Source organism: Balaenoptera borealis (assembly GCF_965194805.1).
Source record: "Balaenoptera borealis genome assembly, chromosome: 6".
NCBI lineage: Eukaryota > Metazoa > Chordata > Mammalia > Artiodactyla > Balaenopteridae > Balaenoptera > Balaenoptera borealis.
In genome coordinates this window covers 78252204-78277747 of record NC_138863.1, presented here as the reverse complement: position 1 = coordinate 78277747, position 25544 = coordinate 78252204, and the positions used below count along the sequence as shown (strand labels likewise).

Sequence of the window (25544 nt, the reverse complement as noted above, 5' to 3'; positions counted from 1 at the left end):
GTGAAACTTAAGAATAGCATAATAAGTAAGATAAAACCAACATCCGTGTAACTACTTCTAGGATCAGAAAAGAACATTGCCGGCCTCTCAGGATCAAACTGTATTTCCCTTCCCCCTCCTTGGTCCTTGACTATCATTTTAATGCAAATCTCCCCCACCTCTTGTCTGTGTGTGTATGTGTGTGTGTGTGTGTGTGTGTGTGTGTGTGTGTGTGTGTATGTGAATAAACCACCTATATATGTGTCCCTAACAGTTAATATTTAATTTTGCCTCTTTTGTGAAAGAAATCATTTGTTCTTTTTTGTCTCAACAATCCATCCACATAGAACCATGCAATACAGTGTGTTCTTTTTTATCAGAATGTCATCTATCATTATATGACTATAATATAGTACTTACCATTCTATAGTGTGGGCCTTTGGATTTTGCCCAGCTTACTCCTGCTTATTCTGCTTTGGACATTATGGTCTGTAAAACCTGATACACGTGGGCATGAGTTTCTCAAAGTGTGGTCCCTCCATCCACAGTGTCAGCATGAAACTTGTGAGAAATGCAGATTCATGGGCCCCACCCCCAATCTACATTCAAATATCACCTTGGCATATATGTGTTTTTTGTGTATATATATATATAATATGCTTATTTCAATGATTGTGCCTTTGTTCACAATACTTTGAAGTCTTCTGATTTGGAAACTGCCTTAGGAACAACTTAATGGTCACACACATGCACACAAATACACACTCACCGCAGTCTCTGAGCAATAGACTCATTACTCATTTTTGAAACAAATTAGTTTTATCTAGTTTAAGACAAATTTTTGATATTTTCAAAGATAAAATAAATATTCAACAGAAAAAGATTTGCCAACACTGAAGATATTCAAAGAATATGCAATAGATGGAAGACCTGCTAAAAGAGGTCCCTGAACACAGGTTGGGCAGAACATTATTCCCAGAAAGAGAGCTGCAGAGCCCCACCGAGAAAGCAGGTCAGACTCTAGAGTTGGGCGAACATGGGTTTGAATCTACTTGTACCCCTGACTTGCTGCATCATCTTAGGGAAGGACTGATCTGCTCTGAGTTTCAGTTTCCTCGTAGGCAAAGAGGGGATAAGAACATCGACTCTAAAGATTCAAAACCAGTGACTCTTTGCAGGGCCATGGTCATGCGGCAGATGCGTTTTGGCTTTGGGTCAGCAGTATAAATCTGTGTGAATATGGCTGACCGTCATGCCTTCAGAGCTTTCATGCTTTTTACTTTACTTTCGTGCTTCCTGCAGGAACGATTCCAGGTGAAGAACCCTCCCCATACTTACATTCAAAAGCTCAAAGGCTATCTGGATCCAGCTGTAACCCGGAAGGTAAGATGGATTTGTTTCCACTTTGTGTTGTTGCTTCCTCATTAGCAGGCAGAATCCTCCTGCCCTGGAGGAGACCTTCCTTCCTCTCCATTATAGCCTCTGCCGGAGCCTCTGGGAAAACAACCTTGGAGTTGTTGGAGCCGGACAACATGAAAAGACAAAGAAAAAAGCCATCCTCGCTTGAGAATGTGTTTAAAAGTACTTTCCTGAGTTGGGAGTCATGTACCTCTGATGGTTATTGAGTTGCTGCCATTTGCAATTACACAGGGCGGTAGGTTCAGTCCAGAGGTGTTCAGGGCCCCAGAAAAATAGGCCTAGCAAAGGGAATACTTGTCTTTCATGCCTTGGTGCATTTCCAGAGACCTTGAAAAATCACTGGGGCTTTGTCATCCCAGCTGTGCACTCACATCCTGTGTTGATGCTTTTAGCTGCTTCCCCCGCCCCAGCCGTGCCCCTGGCCCCAAGAAGGTAAGGAGAGAATAGCTGATTCCATTCTCAGCGGACTCTCTCCTTTTACAAACAAGCCCTGCTTTGTGCAGCCACACAATTGGTTTAAACTGATGCCTTGTGGTAAAGCATGTAGCCTGGCACAGCCCTGGGGCCTGGATCAGTCCTGGGATGTCTCAGGGCAGAGCCGCCCTTGCTCAAGATGGATAAAGGGCTAGTCACCAGACAGCACTTGTTTTTCGGTTGACCTTCCACAGCTCCTGCTTTCAAGGCTGCCCTGAAAATATCTTGAGCTGAATTCCCTCTGTTGTTTCAGTGTGTGACTCATGAGAGCAGAAAGGCACAGTTTTCCTAGTTAGCCACTATTTCTAGGGCTCTTGGCTCTGAGATATATTTTTTAAGCTCCTTTTTCTGCATCTTCTGCTTACATTCTAAACACTGTGCCCACCCCCCGCCGAAAGAAATCAAGTAAAGGAGAACAACTATTATTTCCTTTTGGACATTTCCTGGCCCTTTGTCCTGTAAGTTACTATGCAGACAGGCGGAAATAAAGTCTAGGAGTGATGATGCAAATGGCTTGTGGACCTTTGCTGTCGCCTAGGCGCCATATGTGACATAGCCTCCTCTTCTAAGAATGTACCTATCAAAGTATCCTAATACCCTCCTTATAACTACGGCACACACATTCCTTTTTTTAAAAGAGCTTCTGTCAGGTCTGCTAAGTGAGACAGCTGCTTAATTCTTAGTTTCTTTCTTGTCCCCCTCCCCAACGATATAGCACCTTTCAATTTCATCACATTAGAGAGGGTTAAAGGAAGGCATACCCATATACACAAAACACAACCCAGAAAAAAAAAAAAAAAAACCAGGCTATTTCTTTTGCACAGGGGCAGCAAGATTCTGTATGAGAAATATTTTCAGAAATCCCCCAACTCGTAAACCTTCTGGCTGGACAGCTCAGACCCAGGATTAGGCACTCTCATCCCGAGCTGAGTCTGGCAGAAATGCCGTATTCGTACACAAGACTGAGAGTATGCTCAGTGTCCCAGCCCCTGACAATTATCTCAGCATTTGTCGAATTCTTTAAAAAAGGAAAATACATAAACTCCGAGAGAGTGCTTCTTAGACTCCAGCCCCAAGCCCCGTGGGGAGGAAGATGGTTGGAGAGAAGAGGTGGATTCTTCCTGGCCCAGTCCCAGTTCTTCCTCGGAACAATTATTCCTGGGAATGTAAGATGTAAAATGAACAACAACAACAGATCAGCTGCTCAGAAAGTGTTTTGCTTCCTCGCAAATAACTTCATAAAGAGGCCCAAGACAAAGGATGTCTGTCTGGGCTGACCTTCATTCCTGAAATCTCTGCCCTAGCCATGTGTATTCACCTGAATGGCCGTGTTTGGCCTGAGCCTCATCTTTCAAGATCAGTCATTCAGGGGCTTCCCTGGTGGCACAGTGGTTGAGAATCTGCCTGCCAATGCAGGGGACACGGGTTCGAGCCCTGGCCTGGGAAGATCCCACATGCCGCGGAGCAACTAAGCCCGTGAGCCACAACTACTGAGCCTGCGCATCTGGAGCCTGTGCTCCGCAACAAGAGAGGCCGCGACAGAGAGAGGCCCGCGCACCGCGATGAAGAGTGGCCCCCACTCGCCGCAACTGGAGAAAGCCCTTGCACAGAAACGAAGACCCAACACAGCCAAAAATAAATATAAATAAATTAATTAATTAAAGAAATGTTAAAAAAAAAAAAGATCAGTCATTCAGCTTTCAGAAAAAAATAAAGTGGATGTTGGATCAACCATCCCTGCTTTACTAAGCGTTCTGTCAGGAGCTGGCAGTAGGAAATGATCTGTTCCACTCACCATAACTGTCATGCTTAAAGCCTGGAAAAAAGGAGATTTTGCTTGGAGTAAGGCATGGCTTGCAGTTAAAATGAGTTTACGATTCTCAGCTGAATTAGAGGCAGGGAGAAAGAGATTTCCAATCAGGCTTTCCATTTTAGCCAGACAGTCTAAGCTGAGCAGTTTACCCTTAACTGCATCTGGAGTCCTGAAGCACTTCATTCATTAATCTTTTGTTCACATTGAATTGAAGATACTTAATTTGCTGTCTTCTAAAAAAATTTCTTAAGCATCTTCTATTTTGATTTTCTTCTAAGTAGTTTTAAGTGAAACCCTGTAGGGCAGGGAAGGAAGAGCCTAAATTAGATATCTCTCCAAACCAGTCTCCTTATTTAATACCAGGAGGTTCTCAGTCTGTGCTTTGAGGGGATGTGCTCATGTCTGGCATGGGGAGAGGTGACAGGCCATGAAGAAAGGAGTCTGGTCCTCTGTGGGCTCTGCAGTTGTAAAAGAAACCCTATTATACGGGTCTCCAGGGCTCAGCTGTCTCCGTGGGCTCCTCCCTGGGCCTGCCGTGTACAGAGAGGGCTGGGGGAAGGGTGAACACTGCTAATAAGTGGTACCCAGCTCTTGTTCGCTGGTTCCCACAGTCGCACGATTTCCCTTTTGAAGTGTTTTAAAGCATTCTGGGTGCGTTGTACAAGTGCGGAGTGTTGGCAGCCGTTGTTTATGTGTTAGGGAAGTGGATGCCAAGATTTCTCTGCAGTCCAAAGTCCACCAGCTGAAATTCAAACGGTTGCCAAGAGAATAGAATACAGGGCGAAGTCAGTTTAGTTCTACCTCAGTTTTCCTGCAGTTGCAAAAGTGTAGTGCCTCTCATAGTAAAGCCTAATAAATGTTATCTGCTCTTGTTGTCGCCTCTCTTATCTCAGTGTTTTGAGTTATTTTGGTTTGATACATGCCTCTTAGTCCTTCGGCAGATCCTCTTTCGCACTCTGTTAGGTCCTCCGTGCTACACTGGGTGCCCTTGTAGCTCACAGTGTATGTGAGGGATGACCTTGCCCTGAGGAAGCATAAGGCTCAGTTAGGGAACCAGCACAGGCTGCAGGGAACGAATCAGAACTATGCATAATGCATAGCTAGGAATGCTGAGTCGTTTCCTAAAGGCCACATGTGCAGACAACCCAAGACTTGTGACCCTGACATGGGACTGGCCCCTCTGCAGCATCCGGCACACCTGGAAATGGTTTCCTCAGCTGTGCGGCCATAGACCCTACCTCACTGGCAGTCCTCATTGCTGGAAGGCTCTCTAGGAAGCCCTGGGCTTGGATGTCCCTCCAACCTATGGATGACTCTTTGTTGTTTCTTAAGCCTTTCTTGACAAAAGAGGGGGCGGCTCTCTTTTTTCTTGGCATCAGGGATGCTTTTATTTCACATATCGCGGATGCTACACACCTGAGAAGGTCTTTGGGTGCTTCAGGAATGGCAGTCGGGGAAACTGAGACTTTTTGCTCCGGTGAGAAGCAGCTGGTGGAGAAGTAAAGGGCCTCCAGGAGAGAAGAGGGTAGCAGGAGCCCGTCAGTGCTGAGCAGGGGTCCAGTCTTCCCTGGGGCACCGGGGCCTGCCTGTGGCAGGGCTCTCCCCTCCCCACATCCCGGAATCCTCCTTTCTAACCTTCCTCCTGTCCTTCCTGCCCTTGGATGCCTTTGTCTTTGGAGCTGGATGACCCGGTTCCTTCTGCAGTCATGGGAGCAGAGGAGAAGGATCCCCAACATCCTGGCCAGGATTCTCAAAGGCTTTTCCTGAAAACAGTGTAACCTGAAGGTGGTTTGGGTCTCTAGCACAGAGAGCGTAGAACTCTTCTCAGAAGGCATTGCATATCAAATGGCCTTCTTCCAGACTGGCCTAAGACTTTAGTGACTGTAAAGAAATATTTCTGTAGGAAATTGCGTTCCAAAGAACTCATGTGCAGTGCAACCCAGTGATTCCTTGGAGGTTATTTGCAGTCGAGAGGATAGAGAAATGAGTACATTTACTATCAGAGGAGGATTCATTGGGCCAAGGGAGACCTGAGGGAGTTCTGGAAGGACACGTGGGATTTTGATAGGCAGGGGAATGAGGAAGGACATCCCTCAAGTAGAAGGGAGGTGTCTAGAGGAGGGACCTTCCACGTGAGGTCATGCAGAAAAGAACAAGCATAGTAGGTATGAGATTGCCACCTTAGAAAGGCCTGCTTGCAAGTTTGGCTCTTGGTTGGCAACTGGGGACTTGGATTTCGGGAGAGTTCCCAGAATTCCCTGTTAATAATGACTCACTGTGCCCAAACTGTTGATTCCAACTACATGGTTTATGCGGAATGCCAGTTTTCATTTGGGGAGGCTGCACTTTTGGTATGTGCTAGGCAGAGAGTGCTCAAGTGATGAGCCCCCAGTAAAAACCCCAGGTACTAAGTGTCTAATGAACTTCCCTGGTTGACAGCATTTCACGAATATTGTCATTTATGACTCCTATGGGCGAATACTCTTGGAAGCTTGTATCTGGTTTCCTCTGGACTTCACCCCACGCACCTTTTCCCTTAGGTGATTATACCTTGCATCTTTTTGCTGTAATAAATCCTAGCGGCAAGGACAATTACATGCTGAGTCCTGTGAGCCCTAGCGAATCATTGAAACGGGTGATTTTAGGGACCCCAACATAGGTATGTCAGTGAGTATTGTTGTATTGTGGGGTAGGGAAAAAAATAAGCTACTTACTCAGAGACACTTAGTACATGAAATAAGTCATTTTCCCCAGTCCTTTCACATAAGCTGACGGTTACGATGAGAAAAATTTGTGCACTTTGCAAAAAGAAATGTGTGAGAAGCCCACTTTAGAAGCAGAGATATTTTCATATTGTTAAACTTACTACAAGTAAGCTGCAGTTATAGCACTTGCTAAAATATGTTTTGTGAGAATATGTGTTCTTGAATTATAGAAATTCAGACGGCGTGTTCAAGAGTCCACACAAGTGCTAAGAGAACTGGAAATTTCTTTAAGAACCAACCATATTGGGTAAGTGTGCCCACTGAACATTTTAGCTCTAAAGCTTTTGGACACTTTACAAAGTGACTGAATCATATCCAAAGAATTAAGCTTCCTTACTGTTTGTTATAAGTTGAGACTGAGGTTTAGATGGGTGGAACCTTTGTTTTAGTTCTTGAATTGCTCACTGTACAAGAATCAGAAGCAGGACAGACAGTCCTTGATTTGGGATGTTTATACTAATTGTAAAGTTCTCTGCTTGGATGCAGTGATGGTGTGTGTATAGTGATTCCCTGGGAAGTCAGGAACCCCCGACAAGTCATGTAGACTGAGATCCTGGAAGATCTTGAAGCCTTCCCTGGAGGTCTTTGACCTGGTTACTTGAAGCTTCTTCATTCTTTTCTCAATTCCCTGGCCAGAAGGGGACAGAAGCTGGAGTGGTGTCACTTGACATACCCCCTTGCACTTAGATACTTCGTTCTGAGTCTCTGCTTCCTACATCCCCAAATTTCAGGACCATGAAATGTAAATCCGCACTGGAAAGTAAAGTTTGGGGAATGTCTGCACTAAGCATTTCGAAGAGTTTTTCATACAACAGCATGGTTGCTTTGCCTCAAGCCAAGTACAACTTCATTACACACTCTCTCCCTCCTGAGATCATCAGAATTGTACAGTACCTTCAAATAAGGTTTCTCTCTAAGGCAGAATGATGTCAGTATTTTATTTTATAGCTTCAATTCTTCCTAAAGTACCTGTTTAACATCTGGCAATCATTTAACCCCTCTGGATTTTGATTCTTTGAGATTTGCAAGGGAAAGACTGTAGACTTTGGATCTTTTAGAATTTTCCCCTGTGATAGGTCTATTGGAAATGAAGTTTTACAAATATATTACATTTTTGTTTTTCAGCGTCTTTGTAAAATAATTACCTAAGTAGCAGTTTACTTCTACTTCTGAGTATGTTTGGTATAAGCCATTCAAATGGTTGTTTTCTGCAGTTATTTCAGAATAAGCTTTTTTAAGTCATAGAAATGCAAAGTTAATTTATAGCTCCATAGCCTGGGTGAGAATATTCATTTCCTTAAGGATAATTTCACATGTTTGGCACCTTGAGAATGAAATATTTGGAAAATGAACTGATTCTAACCTAAGGTTGATAATCACCCTTGTCCCAGAAAATGGGCTATAGAACAGTGGATCAGAGTGTCATGAAAATAGAACTGGAAGAGAAATTTAGGATTACCTAGACCCTCGTTTTACAAATTAAAAGAATTAAGGACCAGAGAAGGCGAGAGACTTCCACAAAGTCTACAGCTGTAGAGCCAGCCAGACGTTTTGTTCAAAATGCGATGTTCTTTTTCTTATCTAGCCTAATCTGGCAGCTCTTTCCTTGAAAGGAAATAAGATAATCGGGACTCTGGGATCAAAACAATGAGGTTTGTCTATTGGGGGTGAAAGTGGTGGTGATTTAATATAGCTGGGCATCCAAAGCTTAGGAAATTCAAATACTTTCCAATATTTGTGGATCAGGAGCTAGATTCCATTTGGTAGGGTCCAACCCCATACTCTTGGCACTTCTTCTTGACTGAAAATGGTGGCATGAGCTGCAGCCAGGATTTCTACAAATTGTCAAAAAGCATTTCTTCAAGCATTGCTGAAATAATGTGAAATTGACCATCAAATACCAAGGCAAGACGATCATTTCCAATATAAAGTTGGCTGAGTAGAAGAGCTCTGGTTGGGTGGAAGCCAGTGCAAATCTGCAAGCAGTTGGAGTGGTTTGTTGTTTAGGATACTCTAGGCATGTTGAAAGATTCTTGCATTTCTTTCATCTTCACCAGCTGAAGTTTCCCCTTGTCTACTACCTACGTGAGACACTTGGAAAGCTTTGGCTTTAGCAGCACAAAAATTCCTGGAAGTGCGTTGTCTGATTCTATGAAACCAATTATTGGCATAACCTTATATGGAGTGAAACCACACACCAGGAATTTGACCTGATTTGCCTGTCCTGAAAACCCAAACCTGAACTGGACTTTTCTTGATGGAAACTAACTGGCTTGACCGTATTTGATTGGGAAAACTTCTGAAGAATTACTAAATAATGTGAAAGTAATCAATTACTACAGTGAGGAATTCTGGGAATGCAAGGTGCTGCATAGGGAATCCTTAGATTTTTATTGCACTCTTTGGGGTACCATATTAGAAAGGTAATTGGGTGCCCATTTTCCTTAGGGAAAGAGAGATCTTGGCTCATATTTTTGCCATGCCCCCTTATCAGTTATTAGACTTAAGTAAGTTACATAAACTCTCTGTATTTATCATGTGACCTAAGTTAACTTCTCATCTATAAAATGAGGATAATAATACTTATCTAATAGGAATGTTGTAAGGATTAAATGAGATAACTTATGAAAGACCTAATACAGGGTTTAATACATAGTAATTACTCTCAATATATGATAGCTGTTATTTGTTGTTATGCTTGTTGAAAATAATATTATATGTAATAATTATTGGACAGTGTTGTGTAATATATCCCTAAGGAAAACCATGCAGAGAATGTTATCTTCTCTGTCTAAAAGGACCCTGTTACCTAGGAGTTTATGATTTGCAGAAATTAAAAGGAAGAATTACATTTAAAATCTACTTGTCTTTAAAAAAAATTATTTTTGGCATATGCTTGCATTCCAAGGTTAAAATCTGGGGCTTTGCTGAAGTGACATTCCAAGCTACAGCTTTGTCAAGCAAAAGGGTCAGCCTAAAACTCTATAAATGGAACAGTCATGTGAGAAAGATAATTAATTTTTGGGGGGAGCCAAATTGAAATAAGAATTGGACTAGAAATAATCTCATTCACTTACTCTTAGGAACTATAACAGTCAAGGAGAATTGGATTATGACTAATGCAAGCCCTTGCGATGACTTGAAATACCCTTGAAGGGAGCTGAGCACTGTTAGAGCACATTGGCTTGGCTGTGCTCTACTGGGAGACGGGCGTTGGGATGTCTTGGATGTGGGGTGGTAAGATTCGAGAGGCGCTGGCGGTTGGGACAGATTGGCGGGTGTTAGTCCATGAAACTGAGGTGTAGGCTCGCCCTCCTTGCAGGTAGGTCATTTGAGTAAAACTGCCTATTATGATGGAAAATTACTTTTCATCCTGAGTGCAAGGTCATGGACGTCCTGAAAGGTGCTTGCTTCACTGTATCTCAGTGGGGGAGATGAGAAGAATGGGCGTGAGGTGACAGGCAGGAGGTGCAAGTTGGCAAGGAGAGGAGGAGATCTGTAGAAGGAGGAAGATGCTGGGGAATGTGCAGTGAGTGTCTTCTCTGGGGTTTAACACGTGTATGTGTGCCTCAAGCTACCCTACGATTAATTCATCCTTAGATGGTGCTTTTTGGAAGTCCTCAAGATCATAACCATTTAGGCATTTATTAAACACTGTATTTGTTACTAAGCACTGTATTAGGTAAGTTAGATGTATTATTTCTTCCAGAAATCTTTTTATTATTGCCCTTTTCCTCTGAACCTCCATTTTACAGATGAGGAAACTGAGAGTCCGCAATTAAATATCTTGCTCAAGTCCACACAATTGAGAAGCACTGAGGTTTGAACCTGGAGATGTCCAAATCTAAAGCCTGTTATCTAAACCAGCAGTTCTTACATTTTTTGATTTCAGGACTCCTTTACTGTCTTAAATTATTTTGAGCCCCAGTAAGTTTTTATGTGGGTTTTATCTGTTAATGTTACCATATTGGAAATTTAAACTGATAAATTTTAGATATGCTTATTTAATAAAATTTAATATTTATTTAACAATAAATATTTAATATAAATATATAAATACAAAATAATAAACATAATATAGCACAAATAACATATTTCATGAAAAATAACTATTTTCCAAAGCAAAAAATTTAGTGACAAGGGTGGCATTGATTTACACGTTTACAAATCTTTTTACTGTCTCACTAATAGAAGGCAGCTGGATTCTCATATCTTTGTCTGCGTTCAATTTGTTATGATGTGTTTTAGTTGATGTATAGGAAGAAAACCTGGCCTTACACAGATACACACTTGGAAAAATGAAGAGTTTTTAAGTAACCGTTTCAGATAATTGTGGCTATTCTTTGATATTACACCAAAAGATGGTAATTTCTTAAAGTTAGTTGCAATGTATTGATAGAATCTGAAACCGTACCAGTGAGCTTTTGTGTTCTGTTCTGTCAATACTAAAATCCATTGTGCTGTCTTTCACTTTGAATGGGTGTTTCTACCCATGCATACTTCTTAACATCATGAAAAAATCATTTGAAAAATACTGTTTCACTGAGTTATCCTGATCTTTCAAACATCAACACATTTTATTCTACAATATAAAAACAATCATGTTTGTTAATAATCACCAGTGTCATCAGAATTTACTTTAGGTATTGGGAAGCTGTCAGACTCGTGGTGGTAAATGTAAGTGTTCCAAAATTCTAATTTTTTTGATTGTAAGCTCAGATTTTATCATTGACAAAAAATATTGTCAGTTCTTTTCCTGAAAATGGCAGGCTCACTTCATTCACTTTTGAGAATATCTGCTGAATACCCAAGACAGAATAACCACAATGTGTCTGTCATTGGACAGTCCATGTAGAAAATGGCTGGGTCAATTTGCAGCTCCAACAGTTGCACCAGTGCTTTTCCTCAAGACGGCCGTGGTGCTTGGGCAGGCAGCAGAAGTGCTATATGTGGGCTTTCCCTCTTGTCACACAGAGAATTAAAAAGACGTATATTCAAAGAGCAAGCTTTAATAAAGTCAGTAATTTTTAGCACTTCATTAAGGACAGGTTTAAGTGAAGCTGACTTTTTTTCCCCTTCTGAGTGCTTGGGGTGAAGAATACAATAAAAAGGTGTATTGTTTGGTGGTAGCAGTTTCATTCACATTTCTTTTGTACCATCAGTGCAAGTGTCAGCACAGTGACAAAAGCGACTACTTAATATTTGTATGAAAATAGGTTTAACTTCACAGACCCCTGAGAGGGTTTCAGGGACCCCTGGTGGTCCATGGGCTATACTTTGAGAACCAGTTTGAGATGCTGTCTCACAGAATAGATTTGGTAGCTGATGATGAATCTGAGTGATGTTTACCTTCTATCTCTCGCTTCTTGTGATTTTTTTTCATGATTTGTCAGCAACTGCAGTTCCTACCGGATGCCTGTAGTATCTCTCTAAAGGAAACTGGCAGAGGGAATTCACCATCTGTCCATTCATCTTGTGTGTCTCGGGTCTGTTTTGTTGTTTGATCTTAGAAATTTAAAGCCATTAATGTCCTTTGAGACTTTATTTTCTAGATGAGAACAATGAGATTCTGAGATTTGGGAGGCAGAGAGAAAACAATAGCAATTTGGAAACAAAGCTTTGACCTGTCTACAGTAAAACAGTAACTCTTGGCACTTGCATTTCGAGCCCTTCTTTGAATAAGTTTTTTTTTCCAGAGCTATTTCTCATTATCACTGTGCCTTCCAGCTCCTAAGCAGTTGATTTGGAATTTGCGTAAATTCAAATTTACAACATATGGTAATTACATCGAATCTGTGAGGTACTCAGTAAGTGATGCATGCTGTCAGAGTCAGAAATAATTCTACTTTCCAAAACCTGTAATCACCCAATTTGAAACTGTTTGCATATTGGCACTATATTAAAGCGTGTGTAGCATGCGCAGAGGTGAAAATGGAAATTTACTATAGGAACCCTCCATTTATGACATGTCATGATCATGTACATAAATCTGCAGAATGGGGCATCCATTTTTTTTATGCCTTTAGATTAAAGATACTGCTTGGAAAGTTGCCCTTTTTTCATCTCTACCTATTTGATTTCCACAGAAGTTCACTCTCGCCTCTGTTTTCTCCTATACAGAATATCCTAAGTGAAGAAGGGATAGGGATTGAGAGGACAAGAGGAAGAGTGAAGGCTGTTCTTTTCTTGTAATCCATAGCCTTTTTGCTGAGATGACTTTACTAACCTGATACCACTTGACAAATGGGGTAAGGTAGTCAGCTGTGATGGATCTCTATCTTATTCTTTCCCAAACCACCTGCAGGGGTTTGGGCCAGATCAGAGACCCAGGGAAGATCTCACAGCTTAGAAAAAGAGGTTAAAAATGAAATTAAACCTCTCAAAGGCAGGACGTGTTACACTGTCTCCTACTTTTTAGGAACGGAGCAGCCGGCTCCTGACTTTCACTTTGAAATTAATTAATGAATTAATGAATTAATTTAAAAGTAAGGTTTTATTTATTTATTATTTATTTTATTTTTGGCTGCGTTGGGTCTTTGTTGCGCGCGGGCTTTCTCTAGTTGCAGCGAGCGGGGGCTACTCTTTGTTGCGGTGCTCAGGCTTCTCATTGCGGGGGCTTCTCGTTGCGGAGCACGGGCTCTAGAGCGCAGGCTCAGTAGTCGTGGCGCACGGGCTTAGTTGCTCTGCGGCATGTGGCATCTTCCCGGACCAGGGCTCGAACCCGTGTCCCCTGCATTGGCAGGCGGATTCTTAACCACTGCGCCACCAGGGAAGTCCTGAAATTTATTTTTAAAGCGCTTTCACTCAAAGTCAGCAAGTCAGGGCAGGGGCACTGATAAGGGTGCTAAATTGAAGTAAAAGCCAATTAATAGGTTTTATCACTGCATCAAAATATATGCATATTAGTACTTTGAGTCAAGAGATACATAGCTCTGACTGTATTTGGCTATTTCCTACCATTTCTTCCTTCCTTCCTCTTTTTTATTTTTTTAATATCCATGAGTCATTTGCCTTCTCTCCAGTTTGTGGCTAAACTAAGTGAGATGAAGGTGCTAGCAGGTCCTTAGGATGTCGTGGACCATCTCTACATTTTAGAGGCAGTGTCTAGAAAATCAACCAGAAGGAACTATAATGGCTGTTTTTCTCAGCTCCTAAATTAGAGTGTTCTTATGGGTCACTGAGATAGAATATGTGAAACCAAGATTGCTCTGAAAAATCTGGACCCTGTGGTTTTGTGCAGCCACCAAGGAGGGCTAGTTTAAATTATGCAGTCAGAACCCATAGATCCGACCAATGGAGAGGCCTCAGAGAGGCTAAGAGGCTTGAATTTCAAGAGCACAGCTAGTCATCCGATTTGATAGTGAGTTCTAGCTTTCTTCAGTCTCCTACCAGTTTTAAAAGGGAATTTTTTTTTTTTTTTTTACCATTTCTAAGCTTTTAATTATCAGCACTTAAAAATGTCCAGTGTCCTCTGAGACCTAGCCATATCGGGAGTAATTTAAAATAAATCAAATGAAAATAAGGATCTAGAAGTAGATGCTGTGAGAGCGTGTATGTGGTGGTGGTGAAATGAAACTTCAGCCTCTCCTAATAGCCATCCCCTTAGTTCTGGTCAGCTGTCATAACAAAGCCACTTCGTGAGACCCAAAAGGTAGTGTTTTCTTTGCCAATGTTTCCACTCTAGGTCTCTCTCTTTTTCTTGGGGGCAGGGGCACGCGGTTTGTGGGTTCTTAGTTCCCCGACCAGGGATTGAACCCGGGCCCTTGGCCGTGAGAGCACGGCATCCTAACAACTGGATGGCCGGGGAATTCCCTAGGTCTCTCTCTTTTTTTTTAAACATCTTTATTGAAGTATAATTGCTTTACAATGGTGTGTTAGTTTCTGCTTTATAACAAAGTGAATCAGTATACATATGTTCCCACATCTCTTCCCTCTTGCGTCTCCCTCCCTCCCACCCTCCCTATCCCCCACCTCTAGGTGGTCACAAAGCACCTAGCTGATCTCCCTGTGCTATGCGGCTGCTTCCCACTAACTATCTATTTTACATTTGGTAGTGTATATATGTCCATGCCGCTCTCTCACCCTGTCACATCTCACCCCTCCCCCTCCCCATATCCTCAAGTCCATTCTCTAGTAGGTCTGTGTCTTTATTCCCGTCCTAGGTCTCTTCTAGATTAAATGTTATATACTTACACGTGGCTATGTTAAGTGCATACGTTTTGTCACAGCCTGCCTGAGGCACTTGGGGGAAGTACGAGGCAAGCTATCTACTTTTTCCACCTTACTGTCTTCTGGAACTGCCTGAAGACCTGAGGTTACATTATGCAGATGATAGGACTAGAAGAAAGGATGAGCTGGAGGATAAAACAAACAACAACCACAAAATCCCCCTAAAAACAAAATTTTAAAAATAGGCATTCTGAATCCACCAGGTTTTTTTTCCTTCCTTTAAGACAGAAACCTCAAGGGACTGCTTATCCTTAAAGACACACGGTAGAATTGCCCCACTGTTGTACTAATAGCTCTCAAAACTGGTTTCCGTAGGAGCCATCGTGTGCATAGCTGGTGGACCTTGTTGGCTTGGTATTCCTGGAGGAAAGCAACCACTTTGCAATGCTGTTGGCAGATGTACCCCAAGATTCATTTCTGTGATAGAATAGCACAGCTTTTTACTTATTACTTCTTGGAGTTTCCAACCCAGTGAAGGCTTGATGGGGTATCACATGTTCTTTGAAGGTGGATGTCCTGGAGGAAATCTGTGACATGGGGTAACAGGTGTTTATCCTCAGTGCCTGACCACTCTGCTCCATCTTCTAGGTGTTGTTATGAACAAATAAAAATGTGTAAACATTCTCAGTGAACTGCATTCAGATTCACCATTCAAATGCAAAGTGGTATCATTTTAAAATGAATTTTAAAAAGCATGGTATTTGTCACGTCTTGGCTTTGATGATGGTGTGTGGTGCCTGCGACTTTTTAAAAGGTTTTAACATTCATGGAAAAAATTAAGCAAGTCATTATCCCTATTGAATTTCCAGAAGCCTATAAACACTGGTCTCTCATTGGCTAGTTGAGTGTTTTCTACAGCTTAGTGTGCCAAGAAGGAGTTGAATGTGGATTTGGAATCCGGCCTGGATTTCAGTGGTTATGTTGTCATGTCCCTAGTCTGCCTGATTCCCCGTGCAGTCTTGGCTCCTTAAACAAGCAGGCTCCAGATCAATTATGGTGGAAAAAAAGGACAGTTAGCAAGTTCCTGTTTTAGAAAGTTTCTTACAGGTTATCGTCAGTCTCCTAAGCAGTAAAATACAAGGAAGGCACTCATACACTTTTTGACCCCTCGTCGCTCATGCTGAAATATTATGGTGTTCTTAGTTGCCATATTTAAAAGCTCCTACCTCATGTGTTATAGTCTAGGCCTTACTCTATAGTTTCTTTCAGGCAGTGAATGTTTCTGGTGGAAAAAAACAAGTTTTCACTGTGTCCTTTTCATGGTAGAACATGCGATGAACTTTGCCAATGATTTTTTTTTTTTTTTTTTGAACAGATGGGTCAGAGAGTTTCTGAATGAAGAAAATAAAGGTCTTGATGTTCTAGTAGAATATCTGTCATTTGCGCAATACGCAGTAACGTAAGTAGAACTTGGCTTGTTTCCTTTTAAATTTTATGTGGTCACAGAAGATGCATCTCAATGGTAAAATTAGGTACCACACTGAGGGGAGACACCCAGAAGCAGATGTGGTGAGGTTTAAGGAGGTTTGTTTATATTCAAGTAACTAAAAGCAAATCACATAATTGTTGTTAGAAATGCTTTTAAGGCAGAAATAAAACAGGGGAGTAAAATCACCCTTAGAGGAGTGCTTATCTCAAAAAGAAGTGCTTTCTTTAGTGCTCAAGTTATGTATATCCATATGGTAGAACACTCTAGCAATTATTGGAAGAGGTATATGATATATTGTTGAGTGAATAAAGCAAAGTACAGAGGAGCGATTCCCTTTTTATTTAAAAAAAAAAACTTGTATATGTATATTTGTAGGTGCTAGTAAATACAGAGAAAATGATTGCAGAAGTAGGTACCAAACACAGTGGGAGTGGAGGAAGTGGAGTCAGCAAGAGGTTTTCCCTTTTTAATTTATATGTATTTGTATTGTTTTGACTTCCCCTTCATAGGGGGAAGGGGAAAAAATGGGGCAGAGCAGGAAAAAATTTTACTTATTTCACCTTTCCTTTGTTGATTCATAAAGTTTTCTCATTTGCTAGGCTTCTGGAAAGATTTACAACAGGAATGAAAAGTGTACATTTGAATGAGACGTTCTCTTCTCCACATTTCCTCTTTAATCAAAAACTATTCCAGTATCCACAGATACACTCTCACACACACAGATTGAGGAAATAATACTGTATTCTTTTTTAAATTTTTATTTATTTTTTTTGGCTGTGTTGGGTCTTCATTGTTCCGCGCGGGCTTCTCATTGCCGTGGCTTCCCTTGCCGTGGAGCTCGGACTCTAGGCACGCAGGCTTCAGTAGTTGCAGCGTGTGGGCTCTAGAGCGCATGGGCTTCAGTAGTTGTGGCGCGTGGGCTCAGTAGTTGTGGCACATGGGCTCTAGGATGCGCGGGCTTCAGTAGTTGTGGTGCGCAGGCTCAGCAGTTGTGGCTCACGGGCTCTAGAGCGCAGGCTCAGTAGTTGTAGCGCATGGGCTTAGTTGCTCTGCAGCATGTGGGATCTTCCCGGACCAGGGATCGAACCCATGTCCCCTGCACTGGCAGGCAGATTCTTAACCACTGCGCCACCAGGGAAGTCCCAATACTGTATTTTTAATTTGATTGGAAGACATTTCAGCCTAGGTGGTGGTTTTTTTTCTTCTCAACTCTTCTTTTCAAAGAAGGAACTTGTTTTTTATATCGCCCCACTTTAAGATCTAACCAGATGTTATCTTATAATCCTCATCGCTTCCTCGAGAATTTGTGAAGAGAAAACTATAATTATTCCTACCTTATAGCTGCAGAAAGTAAAGTGTTAACTGAAACTGGCCTGATGAGTTTCAGTTTTGATAACTCTTATATATGATATGGAATATAATAAGAAAACCCAGTAGATAAGTTCTTATCTTCCTGAGAAATTTTCCTCTGAAATATAATTCTAGTTTTTATAGCATACTCTTCCGAACTTTGTTCCTTATCTACCTCCATTACATCGAAAACTGCTGATCTCCCTTACACTTTATATTATATGACAGAACAGAATAGGAATATTATCCTGCTGCATATTTTAAAATCTGGAAGAATATTTATTGAGGAATTAAGGAAGGGCTAAGAAACTTCAGGAATAATGGAAAAGAATTGCATGCAGTTTGTAATATGTTTGCTGTAATTAACCCTTTACCCCATCACGATAGAACTTGTAAACCAGCTTTCCCAAATGCACCTACACACGAGACCAATGGGAAAAGGTAGTGCTACTCTGAGGGAATTCTTCTGGTCTGCAGTCCAAGAGCAAAGACAACAAAAGATCAGAACTCAGAGCTTTTGGTTCCTAATCTTCTACTTTTTTGGGCGGGGGATGGGGTGGGCATTAGCTTTACATTCCTTGCTTATTAGTTTTATTTTTGTTTTTCTTACAAAATTAATTACATGAAATTTTATACTTTAATTACATGAAAATTTATGTATAGATACATAATTTATGTACATACTTTCTTGAAACTAAATGGGCTGAAAAAAATTTCTTACTATTCCTTAGCATGTGACAATTTTCTAGTTCATGTAAAGTGAAATAACAGACTCATGTGTCTTCCCTAAAACAGGAGCTTTCACCAAGGTGTGTGTTTCTTTTTTCTGCTCAGTGAGAGTCGGGGGTGAGCTGAGAGGAGTAGAAGGATGCTGAACAACTGAACATATGGGGGCTGCAGAGTGGCTTGGCGGGAGTCATAATGACATGAGTGATCTTGGGATGCCCCCTAGGCTTACCTTTTCCAGTGTCAATTATAGGCTTCTATTTTTAGTCCTTAAGGATCTGTTTGATTCCTCAATTCCACCCCTTTTCTGTTCACTGCTTCCTGTATCCTAAGGAATGACAGAATTGTTAGACCCATTCAATGACTTTGTGCATCAGTCTCTGGTATCTGGATTACAGTTTAATAAATGGAGAGCATCACCTAGTTTACAGATGGTAGTTCTAACCAAATATTTAATTTTGGCAGTCATACTTGTATAAAAAGTCATACTTGCTATTTCCAATATGTATTGTTGATTTTTTTTCCCATGATATCCTCCAATATCTTCCAGATGCTATTAATTATAGCTGCATTCTGTTTATTTTCTGTCTGATCAGGTGTTGCTTGATGGAACTATGGGTAGAAACAGTTGATAAAATGTATTTTTGAGAAAGCAGAGCTACTGACTATGGAAGGGGAAAAATGCATAGAACACAAAGGCCTGTCTGTTTAAAAATTTGTTCCTAAAATTATACAAGAATGAGCAGTTTAACTAGCCATTTATTCTAACATGGTTAACATGAGTAATAACCTCAAAAAATGTCAGAGAAACAACAGCCCTACTTTAAAGAGCACCACATTGGGAAGAGATTCCAAAATCAAAGCAAATTCATAACTTTGCAAGTAATGTATCACATATGGTTGGAAAAGTACACTTGCCAACACACTAGGAGAAAATGCTCAGTGAAACTTGATGGAGAGGAATAAATTAGTATAAGCCTAACATATTGACTTGTTAAAGCAAAATGAAGACAGCTCTGAGATCTTTCTTCCCCGTCCCACCATAGCTCATTAGTAATCGGTAAGTCAGCAAGCCTTATAATAAGATACAAATAACACATCCCTATTTGTCATTCTGTATTTTCAAAGCTAACGCTCAGTCCATGAAAATTCGTTTGTATTCCATTTTCAGTTTTCTTTGTTTGCAAAAACTACCCATATTAAGGTGCAGATGTATAGTTGGAAGGAGTGAGTGTTGCACATCCACGTATTTGCGTGAATATGAATTAAGTCTTTAGTGGCATTTCTCTTTTGTTTTAGTTTTGACTTTGAAAGTGTGGAAAGCACTGTGGAGAGCTCAGTGGACAAATCAAAGCCCTGGAGTCGGTCCATCGAGGACCTGCACAGAGGGAGCAACCTGCCTTCCCCCGTGGGCAACAGTGGATCCCGCTCGGGAAGACATCCTGCACTGCGGTGAGTTCCTTGATTCAGGAAAGAGGCAGATATGTCAGGACAGCTTCTGTTGAGGATCCTGGGCCACGTATCGCTGTATCTTGCCACACAGCACTTGTGTTGTCAATGATTGCAAATGCAGGTTTCTTTGGGAGTTCATGGAATCATCACTTGGGCAATACTCAGTCACTTTCAATAGCTTTCTGCAAATACCACTCCTTCCTTCAGCACAGAAAAAAAATTCTGCTGCCAAATGACACAACAGAGTAGTCTCCATAGGCAGATAAGTTTCTGAAACCAGGAAGATGCTGATATACTGACTTGGGCTCTGTTTCCTGGGTAGAGGCAGCACGTCGAGATCTGAGGATCTCAAGAACTTGATGCTGTTTAAACCCGACTCCTCTCTTCCCTTCCTCCCGTGATAGCTCAGGTGTGTGTTCTGTGGGATGTGTTCTTAGACTTAGGTACAGGATGCTGTAATGATCATTTTTATTAAGGAGATGCCTTTAAGCAGTGCTCCTTTGGTCGGGTGTGCTCTCCATTGTCAACCTTCTATTTCCTCGTAAGGATTCCTTCTCCAGTCTTTTCTGGCTGAAATACCAACATGCTAAGGTAGGATGGGGGATGAACACCTGAGTGTAATATCACTGAGATTGTTCATTCACTCAAAGCTACAATCATTCACTGAAAAATACTTTTGAGCTTCTGTACTTTGCTAGCCACTGTACTCAGAGTTGGTATACATGGGTGGGTAAATCAAAACTCCTGCCCGACAAGATGGAGTTATCATCTAGAGCAAGTTCATAAAGGTTTCTGTGTTCCAGGAGTTTAATAAAAATTTTTATTAATAAGCCCCTCATTCCCAAATGTTGCTTACTCTTTGTAGCTTGACAATTTTATCTCGCTTATTTCAGGCTTGATCTGGCAAGTGGACGTGGTTCCTGTCACTGTTTAAGATCACCATGGGTGTGGGGTCATGGTAGTAGAGTCCATGTGTCACATTGTGATCAGTGAATACATGGCTTTCAGACCTTTTGTATTTGGTAGCCTTTTTATTACCTCTTGTCCCTTTGACTTGGGTTTTGGTCATGGAAAGTTAAAGTCTTTATAATGAAGTTCAGTTCTGTTCCGGGATTTGATGTTTGAATATGATGCTTCCTATCAAGCATTCAGATTTTCCTTGTTTGGAAATGCCAAAAATATTAATGGCTTCGGAGTGATTCAATAATAATGAAGATAATAATGTTTCAGTTCATCTCACAGTATTTGCAATAGGCCAAAGGCTATATAACCTGCTAGTCTGCGTGAACTTTACATGTGGACAGAGGAATATGTGGGCTGATTGAGAAGTTGAAGGAAGGCCAATTGTGCCTGAAGAATTCCCTAATCACCTTGTAACTCGAATGGAAACTCTTACCATTAGTTTAGCTATAATTATGTGTAAGGAATTTAATTGGCAAAGTACGTTTTAACTTGCTTTCTCATTTCTTAGCTGGAAAGTATCATATATTATTGGCCAGCTACCATCTTAACAAGAAGTCATTTTTCTGATTAATAACTCATTACACCTGTTTTCAAATTACTGAAGACTGTTATTGAGAGTGCATTGTTTCTGGTAGAGTGGAAGAGTCAGGAAAATAGGGGAAACATCTCACATCCAAGGAGAGTTGTGATCCTGGACCCTGGACAGCATGGTATAGGGACTTCAGTGTCCGGCCTGATTTGCCTCACGGTTGGCTTAAGGTAGATCCTGCTAGAATTCATTTTAAATTGGAAAAAAAAAAAAAAAAAGAGACCCCCAAGTATAGAGAGAAAGACACGATGGAAATGCTGTTTTGAGAAACTTGGGAACCGTTATGACATTTCTGGTTGGCAGGTGTGCTCGAAGATGACCAACTAAGAAACCAGCGTCACATTCTTTTTTGTGTTTAAACAGTTTCAAGCTCAGGAATGGACATTTGAAATTCCTTTGGCTCTCCGTCATGGGCTCTCAAGAAAACCAATATGGCAGTAACTTTCATGCCACTTGTTGACTTGAAGCTTGGATTTTTATTTTTGTTATTAAATGATGTATATTAGTGATATTCCAGCTCTTGTGTGCATGGATTCTAATTCTGTATTTGGTCATTTGATAGCATCTCTGACTTATAAAAACAGCAATCAGAAGTGCAGGCGCACGGTACATGTTGCTTTTCATATACCCAAAGATTGTTTACGTCTTTTTCTCTTCCTCCTCCTTCCTCTCTCTCCTTTCTTCCTCTGCTGCCTCTACTTTTTGGCTTTCTTTTTGTTGGCCTTCTTTTTCATTCTGCCATCTCATTTCTGATCGTCTTGTCCTCCCGTCTCCTCTTCCTCCGGTTCCATTCATCTCTTGCATCACCACCAGATTGGTTTCTCTGCCTGAGTATCTTCATTTCAAATGCCGCCAGAGCTGCTTCTCTCCCTGTTGCCTCTGAGTAGCTTCAGTTTACACACTGATGTTGAGGATTCAAACTGGAAAATCTTGTAAGTCATGGGTGAAAATGTCGCCCAAGAGAGCTTATAGTGCATGGCGACAGAGTATGGCAGCTGCTCTCCGTGTTATAATATGATAACTGCATGGCTTCATGCCATCACTCTACTGGGGTAAAGCCCAGTGCCTTTTAAACTTTGATACACTCTGTTATCATATTATGATTCTTCCTTTTAAGAATTTGAACCTTGGGCTTCCCTGGTGGCGCAGTGGTTGAGAGTCTGCCTGCCAATGCAGAGGACACGGGTTCGAGCCCTGGTCTGGGAAGATCCCACGTGCCACGGAGCAACTGGGCCCGTGAGCCACAACTACTGAGCCTGCGCGTCTGGAGCCTGTGCTCCACAACAAGAGAGGCCGCGATAGTGAGAGGCGCGGCACGCGCACCGCGATGAAGAGTGGCCCCCGCTTGCCACAACTAGAGAAAGCCCTCGCACAGAAACGAAGACCCAACACAGCCATAAATTAATTAATTAATTAATTTTTAAAAAAAAAGAATTTTAACCTTTAAGCTATATTGCAGTTTAACTATTATTACAGTTTTTTTTTTTTTTTTTTGGACGGATAAAAGGATACTAAGTCACGTTCGGTAGAGATGATTTATTCTGGTAGCTTTGTTTGATTAGAATATATCTTCTGTATCCAAATACAGATTTTAGTTCCCTCATCTCTATCTCCAGATAATAATGTAGATTCAGTAATCTTACCCTATATCACTTAGGAAAAGGGTTGGTTAAACTTGGAGGAAGAAATGAGATTTCAAGAAATTTAAAACACTTTATAGGGACTTCCCTGGTGGCACAGTGGTTGAGAATCCACCTGCCAATGCAGGGGATGTGGGTTTGAGCCCTGGTCCGGGAAGATCCCACATGCCGTGGAGCAACTAAGCCGTGCGCCACAACTGCTGAGCCTGCGCTCTAGAGCCCGCGAGCCACAAATACTGAGCCCGCGTGCCACAGCTACTGAAGCCCACGTGCCTAGAACCCGTGCTCCGCAACAGGAGAAGCCACCGCAATGAGAAGCCCGTGCACCACAATGAAGAGTGGCCCCGACTCTCCGCAGCTGGAGAAGGCCTGCACGCAGCAATGAAAGACTCAAAGCAGCCAAAAATAAAAATAAATAAAATAAATACATTAAACAAGCATACACTTTATAAATGGGGCTTGATTAAAGAAAAGGAAAAACGCTCTGTTTTTAAACAAAATTCGAATGATGCACACTCTCCTTTTCGTATTTAGACTTTATTTTTTAGCTATTTAAAATAGATGATTAAGTATTTTATGACATGACACTCACCTGGAGTTGTATCAACTATTAGATTCTGTATTATCATAAATTTGTCAGGTTGGCAGTTGTAAAAAATGTTTGTTGATGCAGTAGAAACCTGGATTGTGCTGTTTCATAAGCTGAGAGTCTGGTGTACCTTCAGTTAAGATAGATTTCTGTTAACGTGGCTACAGATCTAGCTAAATTAAATGATGCTGTATATGCATATATGTGCACACTAGATTTTTGAAGACAAGGGTTGCATTAATTCAGATGCAAGAGAAAGTAATTTTTATTTTTTAAGAATGTCATGGTTAATGCTATTAGACTTAAATAAGCAGTGCCATAGATAATAAGTCAGTGTTCCAAATTTTAAAGGAAAAGGGCACTAAAAGCCTGGAGGAAGGGATCAGATCTAAACTGGGACTTCGGGTGATGGCCAGAGTTGCTCCTCAGGGTGAGGAAAGCCTGCTCCAGGTAGAGGTAAAGTGAATGAGCATGAGATGAGCAAAATCTTACATCAAAGATCAGACATGTTCGGGAAAGAGGGGAGAACCTGTCATTTCTGGGACAGAGGGGTGGAGGGCTGTCTAATGGAGAGATTGGATCATAGACATACCCAACTGGGTAGGCCTTGTATGCCATCCGAACTGACCTTCCCACTGTGGTGAGGAAACCAAGATTTACATTTCCCTTAATATATTAACTCTTACTTATATTTCTTTCTAAGATTTCCTAGAACAAATTTCATTGCTTTTCCTGAAATTATTATCTTAATGGAATGGCATCTCTTGAATAGTCATCATCTACTATTTAGCATTTATATACTTAGTGGGTTTACGTGAAGAGTTCAAGTTTACATCCTTGTTTACACATTTTAATGCAGTAATCCCATTCTTTGCAATGTTTTTCATAGGAGTAATTTTTAAAAATTATTTTTAAATGGGCACAAAGATATTGGTAGCATTGATATAAATTTTATTGGGGAAAAAAAGCTTTTGTTGAGTGTCCACTGTGTGCCAGGCGCTGTCCTAAGAGCCTTCTGTGATTATTCACTGCTGACAATGGCTCTATGAGATGAATAGCTGTTACTATTACTATCCCTCTGAGGAAACTGAGGCCTCTAGTGGTTAAGCAACTTGCCTGGGATCAAACAGTGAGTGAAGGAGGTAGAATTTGAAGTGAGGTGCCCTGACTCAAACTGTCACACCATGTGATCCTGCCTGTATATTCACAGGATGATTTTTTTCCCCCAGTAAATATATTGTTTTAATATCAGCGTGTCCACATGGAGTTATGTTAAGTTGTACTGTGCAGGAGAGGATTTGCTAATCCTTCCCAGAAGATGTGCCTTTTTCTACTTCATCCAAAGGTGCCAAATGCTCTAGTGGAGACCATGATCAATGTGTTGGAATATTTATAACTATTAGAAGATAAGGTCATATAGAAACATGAAGAATGTTTCCTAAATGAATGACAAGAGTAAGATGGAAAGTTCTCTGTTAATATAGTTTTATTTTCACCTATTTGCAGTGGGAAGGCATTGAAAGGAAAGTTTATTGAATGAAGATAGTGACTATTTTTACGGAAGGGGAGATTATGAATAAACTTTTTTCTTTTCCGGTTTTTGTTCAACTCTTTTTGTTGATGAGGCACTTGAGGCCCAGCTTGAAGACCTTGTTCTCTAAGACCTAAGGAATAGGTCCTGCAGACCTGTTTCCATGTATGGCCCATATGGCTCATTGGCCTTCACTACAGTAGATACTTCTGTTCAAAGCAGTTTTCTTGATCTCTTTGTAACAGTGATCCTATTTAAACATATGGAAACACCAGCTCTGTACCAGTTTGCTTATAAAGTAAGTGGTATCTTGAAAGAGTTGAGTTCTTTTAAGCTCTTACAAGTTTTTATTTCAGCAGGAGCATTTTACCTTGAGTTTTAATTGTTAGGGGTAGAAGATCACCTAACCTCTTAACTTAAACTGTTATAATATCACATAAAAAATATCTTCAAATTCTATAGTTAGAAGCCAAAGCACTTTCTATCTTGATTCCCAACAAGGAGGTTGAACTCAATTTTGTTCATTTTCCAGCTTCTATAAATTAAGAATGTAATTTCTGAAACGATCATTATTCTCTTCTCTCTTCCTTCTTCTC

The 25544-nt window shown here is 41.0% G+C and overlaps 1 protein-coding gene across 4 annotated transcripts in view; it reads left to right on the top strand.

The window, feature by feature from the left end:
- FMNL2 (formin like 2) overlaps window positions 1-25544 on the top strand; it is a 310152-nt gene that overhangs the window by 205367 nt on the left and 79241 nt on the right. For all 4 annotated transcript variants that reach the window (XM_082395722.1, XM_082395719.1, XM_082395720.1 and 1 more), the window contains exons 3-6: window positions 1282-1362; window positions 6621-6697; window positions 15995-16078; window positions 19484-19636. In XM_082395722.1, coding sequence (XP_082251848.1) covers window positions 1282-1362; window positions 6621-6697; window positions 15995-16078; window positions 19484-19636 — 395 coding nt within the window. The remainder of the gene's footprint in view (window positions 1-1281; window positions 1363-6620; window positions 6698-15994; window positions 16079-19483; window positions 19637-25544) is intronic.